Source organism: Stegostoma tigrinum, chromosome 38 (assembly GCF_030684315.1).
Source record: "Stegostoma tigrinum isolate sSteTig4 chromosome 38, sSteTig4.hap1, whole genome shotgun sequence".
Taxonomy (NCBI): Eukaryota; Metazoa; Chordata; class Chondrichthyes; order Orectolobiformes; family Stegostomatidae; genus Stegostoma; species Stegostoma tigrinum.
This window is the reverse complement of record NC_081391.1, coordinates 9,656,178-9,682,412: the sequence shown is the minus strand read 5'-3', so window position 1 is coordinate 9,682,412 and position 26,235 is coordinate 9,656,178. Positions and strand designations below refer to the sequence as shown.

Below are 26,235 nucleotides of genomic sequence, written 5' to 3'. Positions count from 1 at the left end.
AGAGAAGATGGGGCCAATTTATGTAATTCAGGATCGGCTTTCTGTCTTGTAGATACAATTATCTTCACCAAACAATCCACCAGGTTTCTCTCACCTTTCAGGAAAGTTGCAGCTATCCTTTCATTTGCTTGTGGTGTCCCATCAATCCTTATGGATGAATTATTTTAATCATTGCCCTGGTTAGCACACACGAAGCAGGGTTACCAAAAATCCATTCCTGTAATTATTCTGTTTCTTAGATCCCCTTCAGAGTTAGTCTGTAATTATCATTGAAGCGGCTATCTTTAGTCCTGTAAAGTCATCATCCAGAAATAAAGTCACTTCCTCAACGCATAATGTTTTTACCTCTCAGACAATTATTTCACTTGCTAACAAGTCACATTCTAATCGCACTTTATATGATGGAGAAATACAATTAGAATGTGATTTGTTATCAAGAAAAGTAATTGTCAGAGAGGTAACAACATTATGTGTTGAGTGATATGTTCTCCACTAACCCCATTTATTAAGATTTTAGCTCCCATCAAAATCAAGTTCTTCTCCAGAGGAAGTGATGTGGTTCCCCTGTATCTGTCAGTATGTTTATGGGTCTAGCTACCTCACTAAAAGGAAAAGGAATCATCATTCCTTATCACAAAAGTCCTGCATACCTACCTTACAATTTCTGACCTTTTCGCTAATGTTAGAGTTTCAACCTGGAACATTATCTTTCTGTGTTCTGTTCTCCAATTCATTTTCACTAACCCCTCTAATTCTCCTGGCAGTTTCCAACATTCCAAATGCACATGGCCCAACTTACTCCAATAAAAATATTTAAACTTCCCACAGAGACCTCTACCCTCAGCAGTTTTCTTGTTCATATGAGGATAAATTCCTGGGTTGTTCCCTACTTTTCAATCCCTACACGAGCTACCTGCCTTTATAGAGTCATAGAGTTAGAAACGCCATGGAAACAGATCCTTCGTCCAACTTGTCCATGCTGACCAGCTATTCTAAATTAATGGTGACTCAGTGGTTAACACTGCTGCCTCACAGTACCAGGGACCTGCGTTTGATTCCACCCTTGGGCAACTGTCTGTGTGGAGTTTGCACATTCTCCCTGTGTCTGTGTGGATTTCCTCCTGGTGCTCCAGTTTCCTCCCACAGTCCAAAGATGTGCAGGTTAGGTGAATTGGCAATGCTAAATTGCCCATAGTGTTCAGGGATGCCTAGATTAGGAGGATGGCCCTGCGTGGGATGTCCTGAGGGTCAGAGTGGACTTGTTGGGCTGAAGGGCCTGTTTGCACACTGTAGGGATCTATGATAATCTAGTCTCATTTGACCCATATCCCTCTAAACCCTTCCTATTCATGTACCCATCCAGATGCCTTTTAAATGTTGTAATTGTACCAACGTCCACCACTTCCTCTGGCAGCTCATTCCACACACACACCACCCTCTGTGTGAAAAAGTTACCCCTCAGATCCTTTTTAAGTCTTTCCCCTCTCACTGTAAACCTATGCCTCCTGGTTTTGGACTCCACCACCCTGGGGAAAAGCCCTTGACTATTCACACTAACCATGTCCCTCGTGATTTCATTAACTTCCATAAGGTCACCCCTCAATCTCTGATATTCCAAGGAAAACAACCCCAGCTTATTCAGCCTCTCCCCATACCTCAAACACCCTTTACATCCTTATAAATCTTTTCTGAGCCTTTTCTCTTTAAACGACATCTTTCGTATAGCAGGGAGACCAGAACTGAAAGTAGTATTTCAAAAGTGGCTACAGCATGAACCAACCCCCTGCCCAAATCCTATACTCAATGCACTGACCAATAAAGGCAAGCATACAAAATGCATTTCATTCACTTTTAGGCCATCAAACAAAGGAGCAGAATTAGGCCATTTGTCCCATCGAGTCTACTCCGCCATTGGAATCGTTGTTGATATGCTTCGTACCCCTTTCCTTCAGCCTTTTCCCCATATCCTTTGATCCCATTACTAACTAAGAACCTCACACAAATTTCTGGGGCGGGGAATGTAACAGAAAAGTTTTTATAGATCAATTCATAATCAACAGTCATTCTAGCTGGTTACCTTGTTGTTGCAACTGTTAGGTCTTTTACGTCAGTTCTGATTATAGAAAGCAAGAAAGTTTTAATTTCTTCCAGACCTGCCAGAACCAATTTCCAAGTACTGACATCTTTAAAACCTCTGCTATGCGATTAGTCACACTTACCTTCCTAGCATTTCTTCACAGAGTCATTGAGTCATACACCACGAAAACAGACCCTTCAGCACAACCCGTCCATGCTGACCAATCCAAAACAAAACTAATCCCACCTGCCTGCTCCTGGCCCATATCCCTCCAAACATTTCCTATTCATGTACTTATCCAAATGACAGTTGAATGTTGTAATTGTACCCTTATACATCACTTCCTCTGAAGTTCATTTGACATGTGAATCACTCTCTGTGTAAAAGATTTGCATCTTGTGTCTTTTTTTAAATCTTACTCCTCTCACCTTAAAATGTGCCCCCTTAGCCTTGAAATCCCCCACCCTAGGGAAAAGACACCTACTATGAACTCGAACTCATTATTTTATAAATGTCCGTAAGGTCACAACTCAACCTCCTACACTTCAATTAAAAAAGTCCCAGCCTATCCAGCTTTTCTTTATAATTCAAACCCTCCATACCCAGCAACATCCTGGTAAATCTCTTCTGAACCCCCTCAAGTTTAATAATATCCTTCCTATAACAGGATGACCCACCTCTGTTGGAGCCTTTCTAATCAAGGCTCAGTCTGCAATTCACTCCCATCCCTGGCCTCACAAACAAAAAAAATCTGGTTTAGTCTGTTCCTGGGGAGTGTTGCTGAACAAAGAGACCTTGGAGTGCAGGTTCATGGCTCCTTGAGAGTGGAGTCGTGGGTAGACAGGATAGTGAAGAAGGCATTTGGTGTGCTTGCCTGTATTGGTCAGTGCATTGAGTATAGGAGTTGGGAGGTCATGTTGTGGCTGTACAGGACATTGGTTAGGTCACTGTGGGAACATTGCATTCAATTCTGGTCTCTCTGCCATCAAAAGGATGTTGTGAAATTCGAAAAGATTCAGAAAAAATTTACAAGGATGTTGCCAGGGCTGGAGCGTTTGAGGTATGGGGAGAAGCTGAATAGGCTGGGGCTATTATCCCTGGAGGCTGAGGGGTGACCTTATAGAGGTTTACAAAATCATGAGGGAAATGGATAGGGTCAATAGACAATTCTTTTCCCCAGGGCAGGGGAGTCCAAAACTAGAGGGGCATAGGTTTATGGTAAGAGGAAAAAGATTTAAAAGGCACCTGAGGGGCATCTTTTTCACCCAGAGGGTGGTGCGTGTATGGAATGAGCTGCCAGAGGAAGTGGTGGAGGCTGGTACAATTACAACATTTAAAAGGCATCCGGATGGGTACATGAATAGGAAGGCCAAATGCTGGCAGCTGGGACAGGATTAATTTAGGAAATATGTTCGGCATGGATGAGTTGGAATAAAGGTCAGTTTCCCTGTTGTAGCCTATGAATCTCCATTCTTTCTTCTTACCACAAGCTGTCACCAGATTCACAAATCATTCTCAGTTCACAATTCCCAATCCACAGCTCCAAACCAAAAGAATAAACATAAAAATGATGAAAAATCAGTGAGCGCTCTAACACTGAATATGTGTTCACAAGTAGATGAGTGAAAAATTATTTCACATCCATAAGCACACAGTTTGAAAGGCATTATTTACAGTGAATTTATTGTAATGTCCCAAACTCATCCATTTCTTTGTGCTCTTGGACTCCTCTCTTAAATCCTCAACTCTCTCCTGTTGTTCCTCCACCAGCCATAGATGCACCGGGTCAAATTTTTCTCTGTGTTCAGAGCTATCTCATGTGTGTGAAGGTCTACACTTAATTCTGTTTTGCAAAAAATCCAATCTTCTTCTATTTTTCTGAGCCCACACCAGGAACAATATAGGTTCAGGCCCATTTTGCTGGGATACAAATCAAAGGCAGACACAGACACTGCCAAGTTCTGAGCTAATTGCTGGTAAGGTCCATTTGTGTTCTTTCAGACTTCCTCCTCTAACTCTCAACTTACACATCTGATACCTAATTCCTATGTCCCTCCATGCCAACTGATCAATGGCTTCTCACATCCTCCCATGACAACTCATGCATCGCCACCCAAAGCCACAGCCCAAAATAGCCCTGACACCAACTTAATTCTAAGTCTTCCCCTCCCTCCCCCACACAAACACACGCATCAAATTTAGATACCCTCTGTCATATCTCTTACCCCCACATCTTCATGCAAACTCAACAATGGGACAGGCATCAGGAGCTATGCTGCAATGAAACAAAATAAGTATCTATTATAGGTTTTACTCAATAAAAATCCTCTCATTCATGAAACTAATTCAATATGTTTCATTCACTCAAGCACTTAATCACTTAGTTAAAAAATTCATAGTACCAAATTAAAGATAAATTATTTAACAATATCCTAGAGCTGTCAATCAATAACACCCCACTGTGATAACGGTAGGCTGTGGAGAACAATTGACTGTTAACAATGCTGTAATGATAGCATTTAGGATTATGTCAACAAACAGCTATTGAAATTGCTAGGACAGCCCTCTCACAAACACAGGTAGACAGCATTTTTCCAATTCTTGACGGTTGCTCTTTAACTATGGAGTTGTTTCAGTGGTTCTATAGATCTTACGCACCTTTCAAGACTATTTATAACTTCTCTCAATATCTGTTAATCTCACTTTATGATAGAAGACCTTTATTTCAGTGAATATGTGTTCATTTTGTACTCAGCATGTTTCAAATGGCCCTTTTGAGTTCTGGTTTCCCATGTAAATGAGTCACATCCCATTCATGTTTTCCCAAGAACGGTTCTGCTGGAAATAAAAGGGGTGGGGGCCCATCTCTACCCACTATTTCTCCATGAAAATCCCAATCATCCATAATGGCTCAATGAAAATTAGGACCCTCACAAGTTCAGAATTCAAGGAGATCTGAGTAGAGTATTACAAAGAGAGCGGAGATGATGCAATGGGGGTGGGAATTGAGAGCAAGAACGAGCCTGGAATGAGAACTATTTTAATGCAGCACAGCTAAAGAAGAGATGATCTTCTATTTTAAAGCAAAGTATCTCAGCTGCCCTAGAACTTCAAAAGAGTTAAATATTTCTTTGTTCAGGCGCGTGTAAAATGCTCAGTGACAATTTTTTAACAGGGGTGAATTGAATATTTTGTGGTTTTGTGGCAACTTGATGGTAAGAAAACAGGAAATAATAAGTGTTGATTGGAAGCAGCACCTCTTTTTATTAACTGTTCTGTTTACCTCAGCAACAGTTCACTTGCGTCTCTATCCCTCTTCCTCGTTCCCTGTTTCGTTGAATTTCTTTTACCAGAGAAACTTGGCCAAGATGCTGAACAACTCGACCATCCGTTAGCAAATGGCAGAGCTGGGATTTGTACCCTTCCCTTTCCCCCAGCCCTAACCCTCTCCCATCCCTGTGTCTTTTTTTTGAGAAGAAATGCTAGCATTCCAATCTGAACTGTGTCACTGCCAAAGCTCCAAAGTAACCGACTCTTCGACATAGAGACGTGAAAGAAGAACCTGGGGCCTCACAGTTGTAGCCTATCTGAAAGCTACCTGTGCTTCCTCCAACTACCCTTCTCCATAGAACCCCCATGTCCCAGAATCTCACCATCGTAACAATGCAGATAGGAGCCATTTGGTCTATTTTATCAGCGCTGACTCTCCAATAAGTGTTGTGACTGAATACCATACTCCTGCCTTTCTCCATATCCTTGCTTCTAGCCAAAAGGTCATTCATTGCTAACTTGAATGCCTCCTTTGCCCCAGCTCCATTATATTTCCATACTATAACCACTCATTCTGCAAAGAGGTTTTCTTTCACATCAAACTTGTTATGTTTACCTCTCGTTCTCCATCCTTGTACAAGCACAAACAGTTTCTTCCTGTCAACTCAATCCAGACTTCTCACAATTTTGAAAACCTCTATCAGATTTTGTCTCAGTCGTTTCTCCAAGTACGGTAAGCCCAGCCTCTCCAGAGTATCCTTAAAACTGAAGTTTCTTGTACCTGGAGCCATTCTTGTAGACCTCTCTCTAATCTGTTCCCATCCTTGTTATAGTGGTCACCCAGAGCTGCATACACTATTCCAACTAAGGGTTAACAAGCATCTTAAATGACTTCAGTATAACCTCCTTACTCTTTTATTCTATATCCTGGTTATTAAAGTCCCAGGAGACTCTACGTTTTATTAAATTCTCTCTTCACCTTCAATGATCTACGTACATACTCGCCAAGGTCTGTCTGTTCTTGCAGCCACTAAAGTATTGTGGTCCTTATTTTACACAATCTGTCCATGTTCTTACTGCTAAAATGCAACACTTCACACTTCTCTGTATTCAACTTCATCTGCCCTGTATCTGCCCACTCTGCCAATTTATCCGCGCCCTTTCAGAGCTGGAATTCACCTGCCTCACTGTTTACAATGGCTCCAAATTTTGTATCACCTACACACTTTGAAATTGGTCCCACACGCCAAGATCTAGATCAGTAATATATATCAGGAAAAACAACAAGAACTCCACTACAAATCCCACCCCACCCCATGCAAAAAATAACTATTGACCATTATTCTCTGTTAGCTCTTGCTCAGCCAATTTTGCATGTGTTGCTGCTGACCATTTTATTCCTTAAACTATAACTTTCCTCACCAATCTGTTGCATTTTTTCTGGCCCAATCTCCCTCTTGTGTTTATCTACCTTCATCTTAAATGCATCTGCTCTATTTCCCTTAACGTCTGATGGTAGCGAGCTAACCATTCAAACCACTCCCAGAGTGGTTTCACCTTGATTCCTGACATGCCTTATTAAATTAACTTGTTCAGATATGCCATGAGACACCTTCAGTGGCAGGTGGGATGAGCCCAGACCTTCTGGCTGAGAGGTAGGAACACTACCACAAAAAAAGGGTTTATTACTTGATGTTTATAGTACCTTGTTTTGGTCTTCTCCAATTAACATTGATTTTGTGGAATTGATATTTGATTTCGAGTTGGGTCACAGCCCTTGTGTCTCTTCACAGCATTCACAATAGCTCAGTGGTTAACACAAGGGACCTGGGTTCAATTCTACCCTTGGGCGACTGTCTGGGTGGTGTTTGCATGTTCTCCCTGTGCCTGTGTGGGATTCCTCCAGATGCTCCCATTTCCTGTCACTATCCAAAGAAATGCAGGTTAGGTGCGTTGGCCATGGGTTACTAGGATAGGGTAGGGGGTTAGGTCTGGGTGGGATTCTCTTCAGAGATCGTGCAAATAGCCACCCTTGTGAACTGAGTTATTCATGTACCCATCCAGCTGGCATTAAAATGTTGTAATTGTACCAGCCTCCATCACTTCCCTTGGCAGCTCATTCCATACACGCACCATCCTCTGCATGAAAATGTTGCCCCATGGTTCCTTCTAAATCATTTCCCCTCTTACCTTACACCTCAGTCCTCCAAGTTTGAATACCCCTTCTCCAGGGATAGATCTATCCAAGTCTCCCATGATTTTATAAACTTCTACAAGGTCACCCCTCAGCCTCTGATGCTTCAGGGAAAATAGCATCAACCTATTTAGCCTCACCTTATAGATCATACTCTCCAACCCTGGCAACACCCTTGTAAAGCTCTCCTTTATACTTGCAAACAGTAAGGCTACTGAAGTTTTTGATGGATTAAGCCCCAACACCTCAGAAACAGAGCTAATGCATCTGGACATTTATAATAATAGAACAGAGACAGTGTAGTACAGTGGCCTAGGCAATTCACCCACCATTTACTCTCCAGCTAAGTAGTTTCATCCCCTCAATCCATTTGTTTTTTTATATTTGATTTATTATTGTCACATGTACCTAGGTACAGTGAAAAGTTTTATTTTGCAGGCAGTGCAGGCAGAGCATACCATACAAAATGCATGAGGGTGATAGGACAGAGCAAGGAATACAATGTTATGGCTGCAGAGAAGGTGCACACAGAGTGAGATCAACATTAAATTTAAAATTTAAGAGGTCCACTCAGAAGCCTAATAACAGCAGGGAAGAAGCTGTTCTTGAATCTGATGGTGAGCGTGTTTGAGCTTTTGTATCTTCTGCCGACAGATGAGTTTGGAAGAGATTATAACCAGGGTGTGGGGGGGTTTTGATGATGTTGGCTGCCTTTCCAGGACAGCATGAAATGGATGGGAGGTTGGCTTGTGTGATGAACTGGGCTGCGTTCACAACTAGTTATAGTTCCTTACAGTACTCAACAGAGCAGCTGTCATACCAAGCTGTGATGTCTCTGGATAGATGCCATGGTTAAGTAAGACCCAAGCGATGCTGTCCATTTGGTGAAACATCCCCTGTCTCTATTCAAAGAAGTTCAGGAGGGTTCTGCACTCGTGTCCTTTTCCTCATCTACATGGGTGGCATGGTGGCTCAGCGGTTAACGCTGCTCCTTGCAGCGCCAGAGACCCAGGTTTGATCCCACTCTCGGGCAACTGTCCATGTGGGTTTCCTCCGGGTGCTCTGGTTTCCTCCCACAGTCCAAAGATGTGCAGGCTAAGGTGGGCTGCCCATGCTAAATAGTGCTCAGGGCTCCCTAGGTTGGATACGTTAGCCATGGGGATTGCAGGGTTACAGGGAAAGGGTAGAGGGATGGGGCTAGGTCTGGGTGGGATGCTCTTTGCAGGGTCGCTATGGACTTGTCAGGCCAAAGGACCTGTTTCCACATGGTAGGGATTCTGTGTGAAAATATCCCTCAACTAGCATTGCCAAGATTGGATCGTCTCGTCATTTATTTGGAAAAAATGACAGCAGGTACTGGAATCGCTACTGAGGACAACAAATGCTGGAGATCACAGTGGGCCAGACAGTATCCATGGAGAGATTCAACTTGAAACATTGCCTTGCTTTTTCCCCTTGGATGCAGCCTGACCCACTGTGATCTCCAGCATTTCTTGTTCTCCCATCATTTGCTGAGGATTTGCTGTGTTTGGAAGTTAGATACTGCGTCTCCTAAATTACAACCACACTTCAGATGTACAAAATTAATTCTGAAACACTTTGGGACAGCCCGGGGGTTATGGCGGGTGTGTCATATATCCTTTAACATGATGCTTAACGCACTAAGAATCACCAGTTGTTTCCCACTTCGATCTTCCATGCTTTCTACATACATCAGACACTTCTCATTGTGTTTGTGGGCGTGTTTAGAGCAGTCAGCTCCCCAACTAAATTCAGGGCTGTGGCTTCCCTCATCTACTAACTCCCAGGTATAGACAATGTTAACATGCAGTGAGCAAGAGACTGTGCAAAGTGGGGTTTCGGCCTCATGCTGCAGCCAGGTGTATATAGTGGGAGACACAGAATTGCGTGTTGTACAGAGTCGATGCAACACACAGAAACTATTAAGTACTAGAATTAGAACTTAGGATCCCTGTGCAAATCGGCCATTTGGCCCAATAAGTCCACACCGACCCTCCGAAGAGCATCCCACCCAGTCCTGACCCCCCTGCATTCCCCACGGCTAATGCACCTCACCTACACAGCAGTGTGACCTTTGGGCGGTGGGAGGAAACCGGAGCACCCAGAGGAAAGCCACGCAGACGCGGGAGAATGTGCAAACTCCTCACACAGGCAGTCATCTGAGGGTGGAATTGAACCCAGGTGACTTGTGTTACGATGCAGCAGTGCCAGCCACAGCGCCACCCCTACTTTAGGGTTATAACTCCTAGATGTCAAAAGTCCCACAGAGCAAGTAACAGTTCCACATCGAGCCCAGCAAACCGTTTTAATCATGGCATACTTCACCCTTCTCTTTTCTGCAGAAAAGAGTCCCAGTCTAAACCTTTACAGATAAGTACATCTTGTCAGTTCTGGCATCAATGTTGCGATTTATTTTTTTACGTTATTTCCAGGCTTCCTGACCAGTTTCATACAATGGTGCCCAGTGTTGCATATGGTTCAGTAAGTGTGGTATGACCATGATTCTGTCTAAGTTTATCACAGCCTCTCTCATCCCTCTGAAAATGAACTCTAGCACTTAGCCACTTCTTGTTTATGTATCCCTTTGCTTCTTTGTCACAGTTTGACTTTAATTATCCACGTTAGTCCTGCCAAGTGCAGAAAACTGACTGAAAATGCTGTCCCACAGAACACCATTCAGTGAGAAGGTAGAAACAGCAACCTGTGAATCAGAGGTTACACAGCCATGAAAAAACAATGCCACAGAAGACCACACTATTGATGGAGGCGACGTTTGCTGTCAGAGAAACACAGCACATAGTAACTTCACTTTCAGGGAAAAGCACAAATGATAGGGGAGGCGATGGCCTAGTGTTATTATCACTGGACTGATAATCCAGGGACCCAGACAATGTTTTGGGGAGCTGGATTTGAATCCTGCCCTGGGAGATGGTAGAATTCAAATTGAATGAATGGTCTGGAAGTAAGAGTCTAAAGAGAAGCATGAATCTAGTGTTGGAAAATCTCAACGGGTTCACATATGCCCTTTAGGGAGGGAAACTGCCTGCCATCCTTACTTGGGCTGGCCTATATGTGACTCCAGGCCCACAGCAATATAATTGACTCTTAACTGCCATCTGGACAATGAGGGAAGGGCAAGGAATGCTGGCCTAGCCAATGACACCCTGACCCCGTGAATGAATAAAAATAATTTGAGATAGTTGTGTCGTCTGAAAATTACAGATTTGACTTCATGCTTATGTCACACATCTTAACTTGTGGTGTTCTGCTTGTCCATTACAACTATTCTCATTGAGTGACAATGGCTTCCAATCCAAAGTGATCACCCTTGGACTCAAATCCTTCCATGGTCTCACGTCTCCCCACTTCCAAAATATCCTTCAAACCTCAGAGATTTTCTTGTGCTTCAAATTCTGGCACGTTGCGTTTCCTTTTCTTCACCACTAGTTTCCACGCCTTTAGCTGCCTAAGGCCTGAAGCTCTAGAATCTCATTCCTAAACATCTTCACCTCACCACCTCTCTTTCTACAGCAAAACATCCCTCAAAACCTTTCACTGTCATAGGATCCCTACAGTGAGGAAACAGGCACTTCGGCCCAACAAGTCTGCACTGACCCTCAGAGCACCCACCCAAACAAACCCCATAAAACCCACCTAATGTACAAATCCCTGAACACTACGGGCGATTTAGCCTGGCCAATGCACCTAGCCTACACATCTTTGGACTGTGGGAGGAAACCAGAGCAAACGCATACAGACGCAGGGAGAGTGTGCAAACTCCACACAGACAGTCACCCGAGGATGGAATTGAACCCGGGTCGCTGGTGCTGAGAGGCTGTGGTGTTAACCACTGAGCCACCCCAAACTGTCCTATTATCTTTTTGAGTATTGCTGAAATAACGTTGGCTTTCACCATACTTTTTACAAAGTGCCCTACTGAGTGCAAGATGAAATGCTTAAACAAAATGTGTCTATTTTCAGCAATGCTCAATGCGAAACTACTATTTATGTCCTTTCTATGAGGCTTTGTCTTAAATTTTGTTTGCCGAACCTTTAAAACACGTAAAAACTGAAAGAATTGCGGATGCTGTGAATCAAGAACAAAAACAAAGTTGCTGGAGAAGCTCAGCGGGTCTGGCAGCATCTGTGGAGGAGAAAACAGAGTTAACATTTCGGGTCCAGTGACCCTTCCTCAGAACTCTTGTGATGATCTTACTACAAAAATAACTCTATTTAAGTGCATATTGTTGTTAAATTGTATCCGTGATCACTCAGTTCATCGCAGCAAAGAAGTGCCATACCAATGCAGCACTAGCTATGTTAAAGGAGGCTTCATAAATGTAAGTTCTTGTTGTTGAAGCATTGTACACATATGTGGATAATCACATATGCAGATTTAGTTTCAAATCACAATCAAAGTTTTCAAGTCTTGGATAATATTGCAGAACAGAGAGACTTAGGGTTTCGGCTACATAATTCTTTGAAGTTTGTGTCACGTGTAGACAGGGTGGTTAAGAAAATATTTAACATGCTTTAACAGACCTTTGAGTATAAGAGTTTGGATGTCATGTTGAGGTTGTACGGGATGTTAGCGAAGCCACTTCTGGAGCACTGTGGGCGGCTCTGGTCACCCTGTTACAGAAAGGATATTATTAAACTGGAGAGGGTTCAGAAGACATTTACCAGGATGTTGCTGGGAATGGAGAGTTTGAGTTAAGGAGATGTTGGATAGGCTAGGACTTTTATCACTGGAGCGTAAGAGGTTGAGGGGTGACTTTACAGAGGTTTATAAAATCATGACAGATATGGATAAAATAAATGGCAGGTATCTTTTCCCTAGGGTGGGGATTTCAAGACCATGGATATAATTTTAAAGTGAGAGGAGAAAAATTTGAGAAAGACTAGGGGGCAATTGTTTTACACAGAGAGTAGTTGATGTGTGGAATGAACTTCCAGAGGAAGTTACGCATGCAGACAGTTACAACATTGAAAAGATATTTGGATAAGTTCATGAATAAAATACTTGGTGGGATATGGGCCAGGAGCGGGTGGGAGGGGGTGTGTCAGTTTGAAATTATGGTCAGCATGGACTGGTTGGACCAAAGGGTCTGTTTCTGCTGTATGACTCTGTGACTATGACTATAACTAAGTCAGCAAACATACTGAGTTCAGTTCAAAAGCAGTGGCAGTGCCATAAGATATGGAGTCATGTAAATAAAATTAGGAAGTAGAATATATAAGAACCTGAGACACAGGAGCCGGGATAGGCCATCCAGCCCATCGAACCTGCTCCACCATTCAATAAGATCGTGGCTGATCTTTTTGAGACTCAGCTCCACTTACCCACCCATTCACCATAACCCTTAATTCATTTACTGTTAAAAAATCTATCTTTGCCTTAAAAGCATTCAACAAGGTGGCCTCAACTGCTTCCCTGGGCAGGGAATTCCACAGATTCACAACTCTCAGCTCAGTCGTGAATCTGCTCCTGCTTATTTTGACAGTTAGCCCACTAGTTCCAGCTCTACCCCCACTGTGGAAACAAACCCCTCTGCTTCTTACTTATCCATTCCCTTGTTGCAAACAAAATGTTACGGTAAATCCTTATAAAATTCTGGTTTCAGCCTCACAATGTCCCATTCTGAGTGCTACAATTTAGGAAGAATGCGAAGGAATTATGTAGCATCCAGCAAGATTCCAGGGATTTTATTGACGTCACTAATTCAGTGAGGCAGGGATTGTTCTCCTTTGAGAAGTGGAGATAGAGGCTTCCTAAGCTATGACAAGGTTCCTGGACATAGTAGATAATGAATGTAGACTATCCCAGTTCGGAAAAGAGTCAAGAATCCGAGAATTCATCCATTTAAATGATTGGCTGAAGAGGTAAAGGAGACTTGAGGAAAAGTTGTTTTGCGCAATGAGAAGTTAGGATTGAGGGTGCAAGGCCTGAGAGGGTCAGAGGGGTAGCTTCAAGAAAATAGAATGTGGGATGCACGGCCTGAGAGTGTGGGACGATGTGGAGGTGCCGGTGTCGGACTGCGGCGGATTAATCACACGACATCAGGTCATAGTCCAACAAGTTTGTTTGAAAACACAAGCTTTCGGAGCCTTGCTCCTTCGTCAGGTGTTAGTGAGAGAGGTGGTATCGGACACAGAATTTAGAAGCAAAAGTTCAAAGGGTCACACCACTGATGTTGAATCTTTAATCCGTTAGAAGGTTTTAATTGATTAAAATGTAATATCCAACAGGTTAGGGTCTAAGGTGCACTCTCCGAGAGTGTAGGGGATGTAGTTTCAAGAAGTTAGGATTTGGGGTGCACTGCGTGAGAGCGTGGGAGAGGTAGATACAACACAACCTTTCAAACAAACACCCAAGAAATGTAAAGGAGTGTGACTGGATGAGTTGCTGTCCCAGAAACATGGTGGGCCAAATGGTCTTTCAGTGCTGTAATCATTCCTGGATTCTCCGATTCTAGTAAGTGCTGCTGATTTTTCACAGAAGTGAAGCACTAGCGTGTACTACGTGCGTACATGTCAAATGGTTTTGAGAGCTGCCAAATGTCAACAAAAGCAGCCTCTGAGAGTCGCTCGTGAAGATTGGCTCGATATAAATTAACCTGTCAATCACCATAGATGGCTTTCAGTCTGGTTACATAACAGGAAATGACAGCATTAACCCGTTAAATGCTGAGTGGTGCAAATGCACACCAGGTCCTTCAGTGTGAGACACTTTAAGCGGAAAACTTTGAAATAGAAAGCATTCCAAACAGACTAACATTTATTGGATTGCCTCCATAAAACTCCAGATCCTAACTCTTTACTGAAATCACTCAAACAAGAGTTGGCTGCTGTTCGCCACATTTCTCTTTATCACATTGCGGTTGATAATCTTTAGACCAAAGTTACTGGAAGCCCGAGTCTTCTGGAAAATTCCATAATCTGCCACTGGCAAAGCACAAGTTACATTTGTGTAGCACCTTTCACAGCCTCGGGAAATCCCAAAGCTGATGAAGTTCTTTTGATAACAAAGTGTGGAGCTGGATGAACACAGCAGGCCAAGCAGCATCTCAGGAGCACAAAAGCTGACGTTTCGGGCCTAGACCCTTCATCAGAGAGGGGGATGGGGTGAAGGTTCTGGAATGAATAGGGAGACAGGGGGAGGCGGACTGAAGATGGATAGAGGAGCCCCTGAGGTAGGTCCACAGGGCGGAGGGTAACTTCTTTAAGTGTCTTTGCTGCTGTGATGTAGGAAATATGGCAGCCAATCTACGCTCAGCAAGCTCCCACATCCGGCAACAAGATCCTGATCAGGAGAATCTATCTTTAATGATGCCAATTGAGGGGTCCAGGACAGCTGCCTTGCTCTTCCTCATACTTTTAGGATCATCTCAGCTCCAATTAGCATGACAGGGACCTTGGAGTAACATGTCATTGAACAGACATCACTCCAGGCACTGCATCCCTTCCTCGGTACCAGCACTGAATAGGTCTCCCATAATAGTAGAAGATGGGGAATGTCTTTGATACTTTGCATTATGGCCCATGCCACTACTTTGTGAACCACGAAATGTAGGATTTCACCTGAAGGAATGTCTACCAGGAAGAAGCAGATTCCGAGCCTATAATGTTCTGTTTGTAGTTTCTGCAACATTTTTGGTCTCTTTGTGAAAAAAGCAATAGAGTTTTTTTGAGGGCTTGCCTCTGTGTAGTGTCTTAAAATGTTTTCTGAAAATGTCAACTACGCTAAACCTTAGGTTAAGGTCATTGTGCATGACCACATCAATGGATCGTTCATCTCCACTCTGCCCCCCAGTCACAAGCCCTCATTCATCCCACCCAATCAGCAATCGTGAGTGCACATTGACTACACCACCAGCTACATCTGAGGGAGTTAATCTGTCACTTCCACCAGGACCAAGCTGAGATCATTCTGCCCCTTGGATCAGTCCCTCGACTCAATTAGATCATACCTAATTCACCGACATGATCGGTTCCTCAAGCCAGAATACCCTGATGCTCTAAATCTCGGTTTTGAAATTTTCAATTAACCCTCAACCTCTGTGACATTTTGAATCCATAAGACCAGTAAGAAATAGGAACAAGAGTACACCATTCAGCCCCTTGAGGTTGCTCTGCCGGTCAGTGGGATCATGGCTGATCTGACACTCCTCATGTCCACTTCACAGCTCTTTTCCTGTAAGCCTCGATTCTCCGGCTGTTTAAGGATCTATCTAGCTCAGCCTTAAATATACACAAGATTAGGTGAGAGGTTTCTGAATTTCCACCACCCTTTGCATGGAGCAGTGCTTCCTGATATTACTGTTCATTACCAAATTTTGCTGTCAAGTCCCTTTGTTCTGACGACTTCTCCCTCCAAACCCTCTCCCTCCAAACCGTTCAGAAAAGACCCTTTTACTGATAAAGGGTCTAGGCCCAAAACGTCAGCTTTCCTGCTCCTCTGATGCTACTTGGCCTGCTGTGTTCATCCAGCTCCACACTGTGTTATCTCAGATTCTCCAGTATCTGCAATTCCTACTGTCTCTCAACCTGTCCTCATCATTTATCCCTTGTAGCAAGAACTAATCTAAACATGAATGTTGCATATTAGTGTTAGTAATATGATTTACAGCAGAGTGTGGGGATCAGAGACTGGATTGATATTAATCCAGGCACAATAACTCACACTGTCTTTAAGTGCAGTTCCATTTTGGGATTTCAGTGAAATTACATTACCCGGTAATGTAAAACAATTATTTCTTAACTTAGATAACACAGTGTGGAGCTGGAGGAACACAGCGGGCCAGGCAGCATTAGAGGAGCAGGAAATTTAATGTTTTGGGTCAGGACCGTTCTTCAGAAAATCAGGAAAACTGGCGTTTCAGGTAAACTTTCCTCCATTACTGCCATCAGTTCTGAGGAATGGTCACTGGACCCAAAATATTAAATCTGATTTCCTTCCACAGATTCTGCCAGACCTGCTGAGCTTTTCCAGTGATTTCTGCTTTTGTTTCCTTCATTACTATGTCTGCTCATTAAATTTGCAATTATTATGAAGCAAACAATGTATAACATACCTGATATCTATATTTAAACTTCTGCGCATTTTTTAAAAATCCAATTTATTTAAAGAGCCTGTGCCCCCTCTTAGCTTGTATTGATCAGATACTTCATGACCCGATACAAACTAAAATTGTCTCTCTGCTGCAATAACAACAAAATGAACTTCAAACTCAGTTTTCATCTTGGTGTCGCACACCACTGCAGTAAAATTCTGGCTGCTAACTGAGCAGCCCAGCGCTAACTGAAACCTCCATTTTGGTGCTAATTTTCAGCTTTGCGCTGTGGGTTACACGCCCACAAGACATTATCGGATCATCAAGTTTTGTAAAGTTGAGACTTTGCAAGTTAAGTGTAGCATTGTAGGTGGAGAGAATTGATAAATAGATAAAGGGGTCATGAGCTGTCTTTCACTTTCTTTATTTTGTAAACAAACAGCAGGAAAGAATTTGACATCATGTTTTGTGTTCATTAGTGATGAAAACCGATCTGGTTTTAAATGGAGACATTTAGGCTTAGGTGCACCACTGGAATACCAAATACTTATCTTGGCTATTGTGTGGGAATGGATTAAGTTGGAAGCATTTCACAAAGGGATAAGGACATATTAGTGTTAGTGATATGATTTACAGCCGAATGCGGGGTTCAGAGACTGAGTGCAGCTCCAACAACACTCAAGAACCTTGACATCAACCAAGAACAAACAGCCCACTTGATTGTCACTGCATTCACTTCCTCCTCCATCGATGCTCAGTACCAACATTGTGCACCATTTACAAAGGTGCACTGCAGAAATTCACCAAGGCTCCTTTGACAGAACCTCCCGGACCCATGAACACTTAAGTCCAGAAAGACAATTGGAGCTGCTAGGGGAGCTACAGTACCAAGCAGCATCTTATGTGCTCCTGAGATGCGGCTTGTCCTGCTGTGTTCATCCAGCTCCATACTTTGTTATCTCGGATTCTCCAGCATCTGCAGTTCCCATTATCTCTGAGCTACAGTACCATACAAGTTTCACTCTAAGCCACTCACCATCCTGACTCAGAAATATACCATTGCTCCTTTAATTATGCTGGGTCAGAATCCTGGTGAGAGCTCCATTCTGCTATTGAACACTGAATAGCATTCCTAGGTGAAGTAAGTGCACAGAGACTGATATCCTGGAACAAAGCCACCCTTTATTCACACATGTACAGTACATGGGACGTGACCAGGCAGCTCAGAGTCAGGCTCTAGAAATGAGGAGACTCTCTGAATCTCCTGTTTATGTCTGTCAGCCAGGGCTGCCTGATCAGGAACCTCATTGTCGATGAGACCAACATGACCCTGGTTCCAATCACTATACAAGGCAACGTACATAACGAGATGGGCCTAGGACCTATGTGTAATGTTACACTTGACAAAACTAAAGCTTGGACTGTTAGCACAGTGCACATTTTCAATCTTTCACTACACAACATGCATGCTATGATCAAGTGCAAAGGTTAAATATAGAATAAGACTGCTAACCTGCCATGATAACACAGCCAGGCCTCAGAACTGCTCCATCTGTTTTTTATTTATTTATTCATTCATGAAATGTGAGTATCAGCACCTGGGTCCAGCATTTATTGCTTGTCTTTCCTTCCCCTTGAGAAGGTGGGGGTGAGCTGCCTTCTTGAACCACTGCGGTCCATTTGCTATAAGTTGACCCATAATGCCCTTAGGGAGGGAATTCCAGCATTTTGACCCAGTGACAGTGAAGGAGCAGTGATATATTTCCAAGTCAGGATGGTGAGTGCCTTAGAGAGAAACCTGCATAGTACTGTAGCTCCCACGTATGTGCTACAATTATCTTTCTGGACGTAAGTGGCTGTGGGTCTGAAAGGTTCTGTCTAAGGAGCCTTGGTGAATTTCTGCAGTGCATCTTGTAGATGCTCCACACCATCGACACTGAGCATTGATGGAGGAGCAGGTGAATGATGGCAAATGTGGTTCCAATAAAATGGGCTGTTTGCTTTTAGATGGTGTCAAGCTTCTTAAGTGTTGTTGGAGCTATACTCAACCACGCAAGTGGGAAGTATTCCATCACACTCCTGACTTTGCCTTGCTGATGGTGGACAGGTTTTGTGGAGTCAGGGGGTGACTTACTTGCTGCAGTATTCCTAGCATCCGACCTGCTCTTGTAGCCACAGTATTTATATGGTTAGTTCGGTTCATTTTCTATGATAACGCCCAGGATGTTTGTGGTAAGGAATTCAGTGACAGCAGGATCACTAAACCAAGGGATGTTGGTTGAATTGTCTCTTATTGGAGATGATTATCACGTGAATGTTACTTTTTAGCCCAAGCCTGGATATAGTTCAGGTCTTACTGCCTTTGGACATGAGCTGCTTAATCATTGTTCCAGCAATCCCTTCACATCTTCCTCTTGGGCTTCGTTTAACAATTGACATTGTGTTGCTGGTAGACTGAAGCCTGTATTTATTGCTGCATGGAAGAATGGAGAAAGGAGATAAGCCTTAGAAAAACCAGATATTCCCTCAATGAATGAAAAGTCTAACCCTGTCGTTGAGCAACAGAGCAGCGTGACAAACCTGTGAGTGTTCTGGCATTTTAACATAATTGTCTTCATTGATGCAGCGTGATCCACCTATAGGAGCTTACACAGAGCCTTTAATGCACAAAAACATAGCAGAACCATTTCACAACAGAGTCATCAGAGAGTATTAGACACCAAACCACATGAAGCGACAGCAAACAGGTGACCAAAGACTTCCTCAAAGATCTCTAAGAAGTTTCTTTAATGAAGAGAGAGAGATGGAGAGGTGTTGGAATTCCAGAATTTAAGATTGAGACAGCTGAAGGCTTGGCCAATAATGGTGCTGCTGGGGGTGGTGGTGGTGGTTGGGTGGGGGGAGCATGGGGGGTGGCGGTGGGGGCCCAGTTAAAATCAGGAAGGGGCAAGAAGCAAGAATTGAAGAGTTGTGGAAATTTCAGAGATAGACAGGAGTGAGACTTAGAATGAACTGGTGAGTGTAGTGGACAATCTTAAAGGCATGCCTTTGACTTGAGCTAAGGTTTCAATAGCTCAGAGCTAACCAGTCCCAAATTAAGAGCAGAATTAAGCTGATTAGGTACGATCTTATATGGCGCATGCTCACTACTTCAAAGTCAAGGCTTAGTTTCCTGTGCTAAATGTTAGATGCTTTGACAAGTCAAATGACCAGCTATTTTCATATGTTCCTGTTTGCCGTGCTTTATCAGGTCAGCGGCTCTGGTAAGTGAGGTGTGAAATAAAGTTTGGGGTAACATTTCAGTATGAGACTGAAATCAGGTCTTTATTTATAGCAAACATTTACAGTCCTACAGTGTATCTCAAATCAATATCGTAATCACTTTTTACTATAGAGTACCAACCTGGTCTACTATTCCAGCCTCAGGCGACTGTCCGTGTGGAGTCTGCACATATATTTTTTAGAATGCCTACAGTGTGGAAACAGACCATTCCACCCAACAAGGTCACACTGATGCTCAGACCATTCCATCCAGAGCTATTCCACTATAACCCACCTAAGCTACACATCCCTGAACACTATGGGGCAATTTAACGCGGCCAATCCACCCTAACCTGCACACCTTCGGACTGCAGGAGGAAACCCGGAGCACCCAGAGGAAACCCACACAGACACAGGGAGAATGTGCAAACTCCACACAGTCGGTCACCCGAGGCTGGAATCAAACCCCTGGCGCTGTGAAGCAGCAGAGCTAGCCACTGAGCCACTGTGCCACCCTTTGTCCCGTGTTCTCCCTGCGTTTGTGCAGGTTTCCTCCAGGCCCTCCAGTTTCCTCCTACAGTCCAAGGTTGTGCAGGTTTGGGTGGATTAGCTGTGGGAAATTGCCCCCGAGTGTCCAAGCTAGGTGAGTTAGCTGTCAGAAATGCAGTGCTACAGGGTTTGGGTGGGATGCTGTTCAGTGGGTCACTGTGGACTTGATGGGTTGAATGTCCTGCTTCCACAATGTGGGGATTCTGTGATCAATCGGGTGTTCCTTTTCCTGGTCCAATCCCCCAAATGACCAGGTTTACCTGAGTTCAATTTTTCAACTATTTCTGCGGCTAAGTATCTCTGACCAGTAACTTCATACTTGTTGGTCTACTCCTGTACAGAAACCTTGTGGTGTTTGGTCTCATGCGGTTACAAACCTGGTGTCCACCCAGGCTAACAAAGAAGGTTACTCATCTGTTCTCCTCACTTTCATCCTTTGTCCTGCATCACTCTCCTCAATGTCCATTGGTGACCACTTACTGTTGAGTAACCAAGGCTGGGTAGCCAATGCTGGCCTCACCAGGGATGTCTGCGCCTAATGCTCTCAAAAGAACCTCTAAAAATGAAGCACAACATCAGTGAGCATAAATCTCCATCCATACTCCTGCTTTTGTTCATTCTTTTGTGTTGTTTTTACAACAACCAATAATACTTATTAGGGTCACGAATAATGAGTCTAATTTCATACACTAAATTTATTCACTGGATTCATATCCCACTAGCTGGCAGGGTGGGATATGAGCCCACATTCCCACACATTAACCTGGGATTCTGGATTAATGAGTCAGTGACATTACATCCATGATAACGCTTTCTGCCGTAGTCTGGGTGGGGCCACGCTGGCCCAGGTTTGTGTATGTGATAACCACAGACGAAATGTGATCTTAATCCTTATATTTCTTAGACTGAACAAGTATGTTGTAAGAAAGGATAGTCCGTTTTGTTGTAGCATCATAGATATATACAGAAACAGACACTTCGCTCCAACTCCTCCATGCCGACCAGATATCCTAAATAAATCCAGTGCCATTTGCCAGCATTTGTCCCATATCCCCCTAAACCCTTCTCATTCGTATACCCTTTTAAATGTTGTTATTGTACCAGCCTCCACCACGTCCTCTGGCAGCTCATTCCATGCACGCACCACCCTCTGTGTGAACAAGTAACCTCATAGGTCCCTTTTAAATCTTTCCCCTCTCACTTAAACCTGTGCCTCTGGGTTTGAACTCCCCTCCCTTGAGAAAGAGACATTCGTTATTCTCCCTAGCCATGGACCCTCAGGATTTTATAAACCTCTATAAGGTTTAGCCTCCAACACTCCAGGGAAAATAGCCCCAGCCTATTCGGCCTCTCCCTGTAGCTCAAACCCTCCAACCCCGGCAACTTCCTCGTAAATCTTTTCTGAACCCTTTCCTTTTTGTTTTCGCAGCGTTGTCAAAGGATGAAAGGATTTCGACTTCAAGTGTTTATTGTCTTCACCACCTTCCTGTGGACATCAGGGCTAGGATGCCACAGCGGTATGTAAGAAAAATGCTTTTCCTATCTACTTGCCTGCTTATGAAAATGTCGTTATGTTTTGCAGATTATGTCACGCTGTGGTTGAAACTATTAAAGCCACAGCAATTTTAATGATTATAATCTATAATCAAGAGATATAAGATTAAAATACATTGACAGGATAGCCGCTGAGGAGACGTTTCAGCTCATGGGTGAGATCAAAGCTGGGGACTGAAGTATCTTTGATAAATGCAGTAGGGTCAGGAGAATCCAAAAAAATGCTAGAAATCACGATAGGTCCTGACCAGCATCCACGGAGACAGAGCAACTAACATTTTGCGGGTAGGCGGCTCTTCAGCAGAGCTGAAGTGAAGTGGTGGGGGATGTGGGCAATATTTATGCAATAGTTGGGGAGTGTTGGTTGGAGTGCTACGGGAGAAAGGGTGTTTCTATTTCAGATTAAGTAATCAGAATGTGAGAATGGCACAGCAATTGTTCTGGACTGGAGAGTGCAGGCAGTCCCACTGGGCAAGGGAGAGAAAATATAGGAACGAATGATGTAACAAATAAAGCTAAAAGAAAGGGAAGGAATGGGAGGGGGTTCACAATCTGAAGATGTTGAGCTCTTAATATTAAGTCCAGAAGGTTGTAAAGTACCTTGTCTGAAGGCAGTGTTGTTCCTCCCCTGTGATTCACTGGAACAAACAGGTCAAGGACAGACAAGCGGACGTGTGAGCAGGAGAAATATCTTGACCGAGAGAATGGTTAGAAATGGAGCACACTCCAATAAAGAGTGGTAAAGGTCATTTTCCTTTTCGCATGCAAAGTCAAACAGTGCATATACTTACACTTGCTTCCATGGCTGTGTTTTCATGGAAGGGATTGCTAACCCCTCATTGACAGGCTGTAACTTGAGGGCCAGCGCTCCATGTCGACAGAAGCAGGGACTCCCACTCTTACTGCCTGTTGTAGGTGCTTTGGAAGAACTTTCTTGGCCACCTCAAAGTCCTGACTCAGACTTGAACCCAGGATCAGAGTCAGGGATGCTGCCCACTCCATTACCAATGCTTCTTTGAGGTGAATGGCGCCAATGCATTGAACTGAAATCTAGATAAGTATGAGGGAGAAAGGAATCGAGGACTGAATAGGCTGGGGCTGTTTTCCCTACAGCAGCAGAGGCTGAGGGATGACCTTGTAAAGGTTTATAAAATCATGAGCGGCATGGTTAGGGTCAATAGCCAAAGTCTTTTTCCTAGGGTTAGGGAGTCCAGAGCTAGAGTGTATAGTTTAAGGTAAGATTTTAAAGGGACATCTTTTTCACGCAGAGGGCGGTGCGTGTATGGAATGAGCTGCCAGAGGAAGTGGTGGAGGTTGGTGCAATTACAACATTTAAAAGGCATCTGGATGGGTACATGAATAGGAAGGGTTTAGAGGGATATGGGCCAAATGCTGGCAAATGGGACTAGATTAATTTAGGATACTGGGTCAGCATGGATGAGTTGGACTGAAGGGCCTGTTTTCATGCCAAACAGTGCTATGGTTCAATGACCCTATGCTGATTAGGCTCTATAAAATAACATGGGAAAATGCTTGTGCATTGAAACCAGCACTGATCGGCTGGACCTGTCATCGTCTGCAAATTCTTGGTAATTCTATGAGTCGCTTGGCCCTGAGAAGGTGGTGAACGATTGCAGTCCATGCAGTGATTGCATCCTCTCGTCATCTTCGAGATCCATGATTTCATCCTTGCAGCCCAGGTTGTTACCTACCTTTGCCCTGATAGTGGCTCAATCTTGCTCACCTCTTTATGGGGCACCCATGCCAGGTGGATGAAGATCTGGCATCCCTATCTACTCACAGCTCAACATTTGTGTGTGGGTTCATTTCCTGGATTGGCGGAATGAGGTTCCTAGCCCGTGAAGGAGACTGACAATCCCCTTTGTTTCCCAATCTCTTTTGGAACAGGAAATGAAGATTTGCGGTGTACAGTTGATTACCTCGCAACAATGACTTGTTGCTGGTCGGAACAAGTTTCTAAAAATGCCGACTGTACATTGTGGGTTAATGACCCAGATCATGACGAGGAGGACGAGGATGAGTAAGTGACATTTTAATTTCTAACCTCCCTGCAGCTCACAAAGACCTGCTACATTCGCTCAATGCTGTCTTTACAAAGCCTTTTTCCATGAACTTGCTTCAATGTAGAGATAACACAGTGTGGATCTGGAGGAACACAGCGAACCAGGCAGTTCCTCCAGCTCCACACTCTGTTATCCCTCACTCCAGCATCGGCAGTTCCTACTATCTCTTCTTCATTGTAGAACCTTGTCCAGTAATAGTCACCTTATTAGCTCCCTGAATGAGTGGTGGAAGCAAAGTCAATAATAATTTTCAGAAAGGGAATTGGAGAAATACTCAAAATGGCAAAACCTTCCTGGGCACAGAGGAGGAGCATTGGCAGTAATTGTATCTAGGCTGGCACAGTGGTTAGCCCTGCTGCCTCACAGTGACCTGTGTTTGATTCCACCCCGGGCAACTGTGTGGATTGGTGGGTAAGGCCCATGCATGTGTGGAGTTTGCACATTTTCCCCATGTCTGCAAGGGTTTCCTCCTACAATCCAAAGATGTACAGGTTAAGGTGGATTGGCAATGCTAAATTGCCCCATAGTTTCTAGGGATGTGCAGGCTGGGTGGGTTAGCCGTGTCAATATGGGGTTACTGGGACAGGGTGGGAGTTGCGTTGGGGTGGAATACTAAGGGTCAGTGCAGAATTGATTAGGCACTCTGGAGGGATTCTATAGATTCCAGAATTCATTATTCTAAAACTCACCAACCATCAGAAATAATGTCTTTCTATCTGCCTCACCCATTCCCTTTCATCTGTTGACTCTCAAGCGTCTTAGAAAGTTATCATAATAGAACCCCTACAGTGTGGAAAAGAGCCTTTGGCCCAACAAGTCCAAACCAACACACAGAGCATCCCACCCAGACCCATCCACCTAATGTACACATCCCTGAAACTACAAGCAATTTACCATGGCCAATCCACCTATCCTGCACATCTTTGGATTGTGGGAGGAAACTGGAGCACCCAGAAGAAACCCACGCAGACACAGAGAGAACGTGCAAACTCCACACAGACAGTCACCTGAGGGTGGAATCAACCCAGGTCTGTGACGCTGCATTTAATTATAGCCAACCCTTACAAATGGAACCCAATGGACCAGCCAGCTGGTCAGCTTAAATACCAGGAAACACATCCCTAAAGAAACCGTGAGCATAGGTACACTCCATGGACCGCAGTGGTTCAAAAGGTGGCTCACCAGCACCTTGCCCAGGATAGACAGCAAATACTTGTCCAAGCTGTGATGCCTGCATTCTACAATCCAATAAAAATAAACCAATAATTTGGCCTTTGAAATCTAGCTATCATTCTGGCAAAACGCTGAAGATGCTGCAATTACTCAGCAGTTAGGGAGTGACAACATTTAACTTTGATAAATCAGAACCCTGGAAGATCTACTCTGCACTCCTTCCAAAGCTAATGTGTCCTTCCTGAGGTGCAGCTGTTCCCAGTAACTCCAGCTGTGGTCGACCACATATGCCACACCATCAGTAATCTCTTTATTGGTTGTTGCATGATATTTTGCCAAGAATAACTGTTTGCTTACATGGCAGTCAATATAGTTTGTTTGTGATTGGTTGGGTGAGGTCCATGCATGGTGTTTCTCGGAGATGTTCCGCTCAAAGCTGTGTGGGCGCAGGGGCTGAAAAGAACCTTACGTTTGTCCATTTGGAGCGCATGTGTAGCAAGACAAAATAGCTGAGGCCAACAGTGTGTGTCATGTTATAGATCATGAATGATGTGCTGTTGTATTGCATACTTTTTATACATAGTCCAGATCGATCATGGGAGAGGAACCTTTCCCGTCACACAGGTAACCATGAACCTCCCACTCTTACCCCCCGCTGATTGAAGGATTTACAGGTTCATTCTCAACCTGCCTAGCCACGATCCAAAAGCACCTTCCCTTCGTGTCAAATCCTCAGTTGGGACTTGAATCCCAAGAACTTCTGAGTTTTGGGATGGGGTCACCGTGGAAGGGGCTATGCTAGCAGGGTCTGGTCTGCCTTCCATACCTGACTACTCCAGACCCACAGCAATGTAGTTGATGCTTAACTGCCCTTGGGATGGGTAATAAATGCTGGTCTAGGCAGCATATAAATGAATAAAGGTAAGAGGGGAGAAAAAGGGTTCTGAGGTGGAATGTTTTCAAACAGAGGGTGGTGAGGGTCTGGAATGGGCTGCCAGA

General features: G+C 43.9%; 1 protein-coding gene across 1 annotated transcript in view; it reads left to right on the top strand.

The window, feature by feature from the left end:
• The window catches only part of LOC125446968 (interleukin-2 receptor subunit beta-like), a 94,897-nt gene that overhangs the window by 39,497 nt on the left and 29,165 nt on the right, over positions 1-26,235 (top strand). Inside the window, exons 3-4 of the mRNA XM_059640457.1 lie at positions 21,855-21,942; positions 23,888-24,020. Coding sequence (XP_059496440.1) covers positions 21,867-21,942; positions 23,888-24,020 — 209 coding nt within the window. The 5' untranslated portion in view covers positions 21,855-21,866. The remainder of the gene's footprint in view (positions 1-21,854; positions 21,943-23,887; positions 24,021-26,235) is intronic.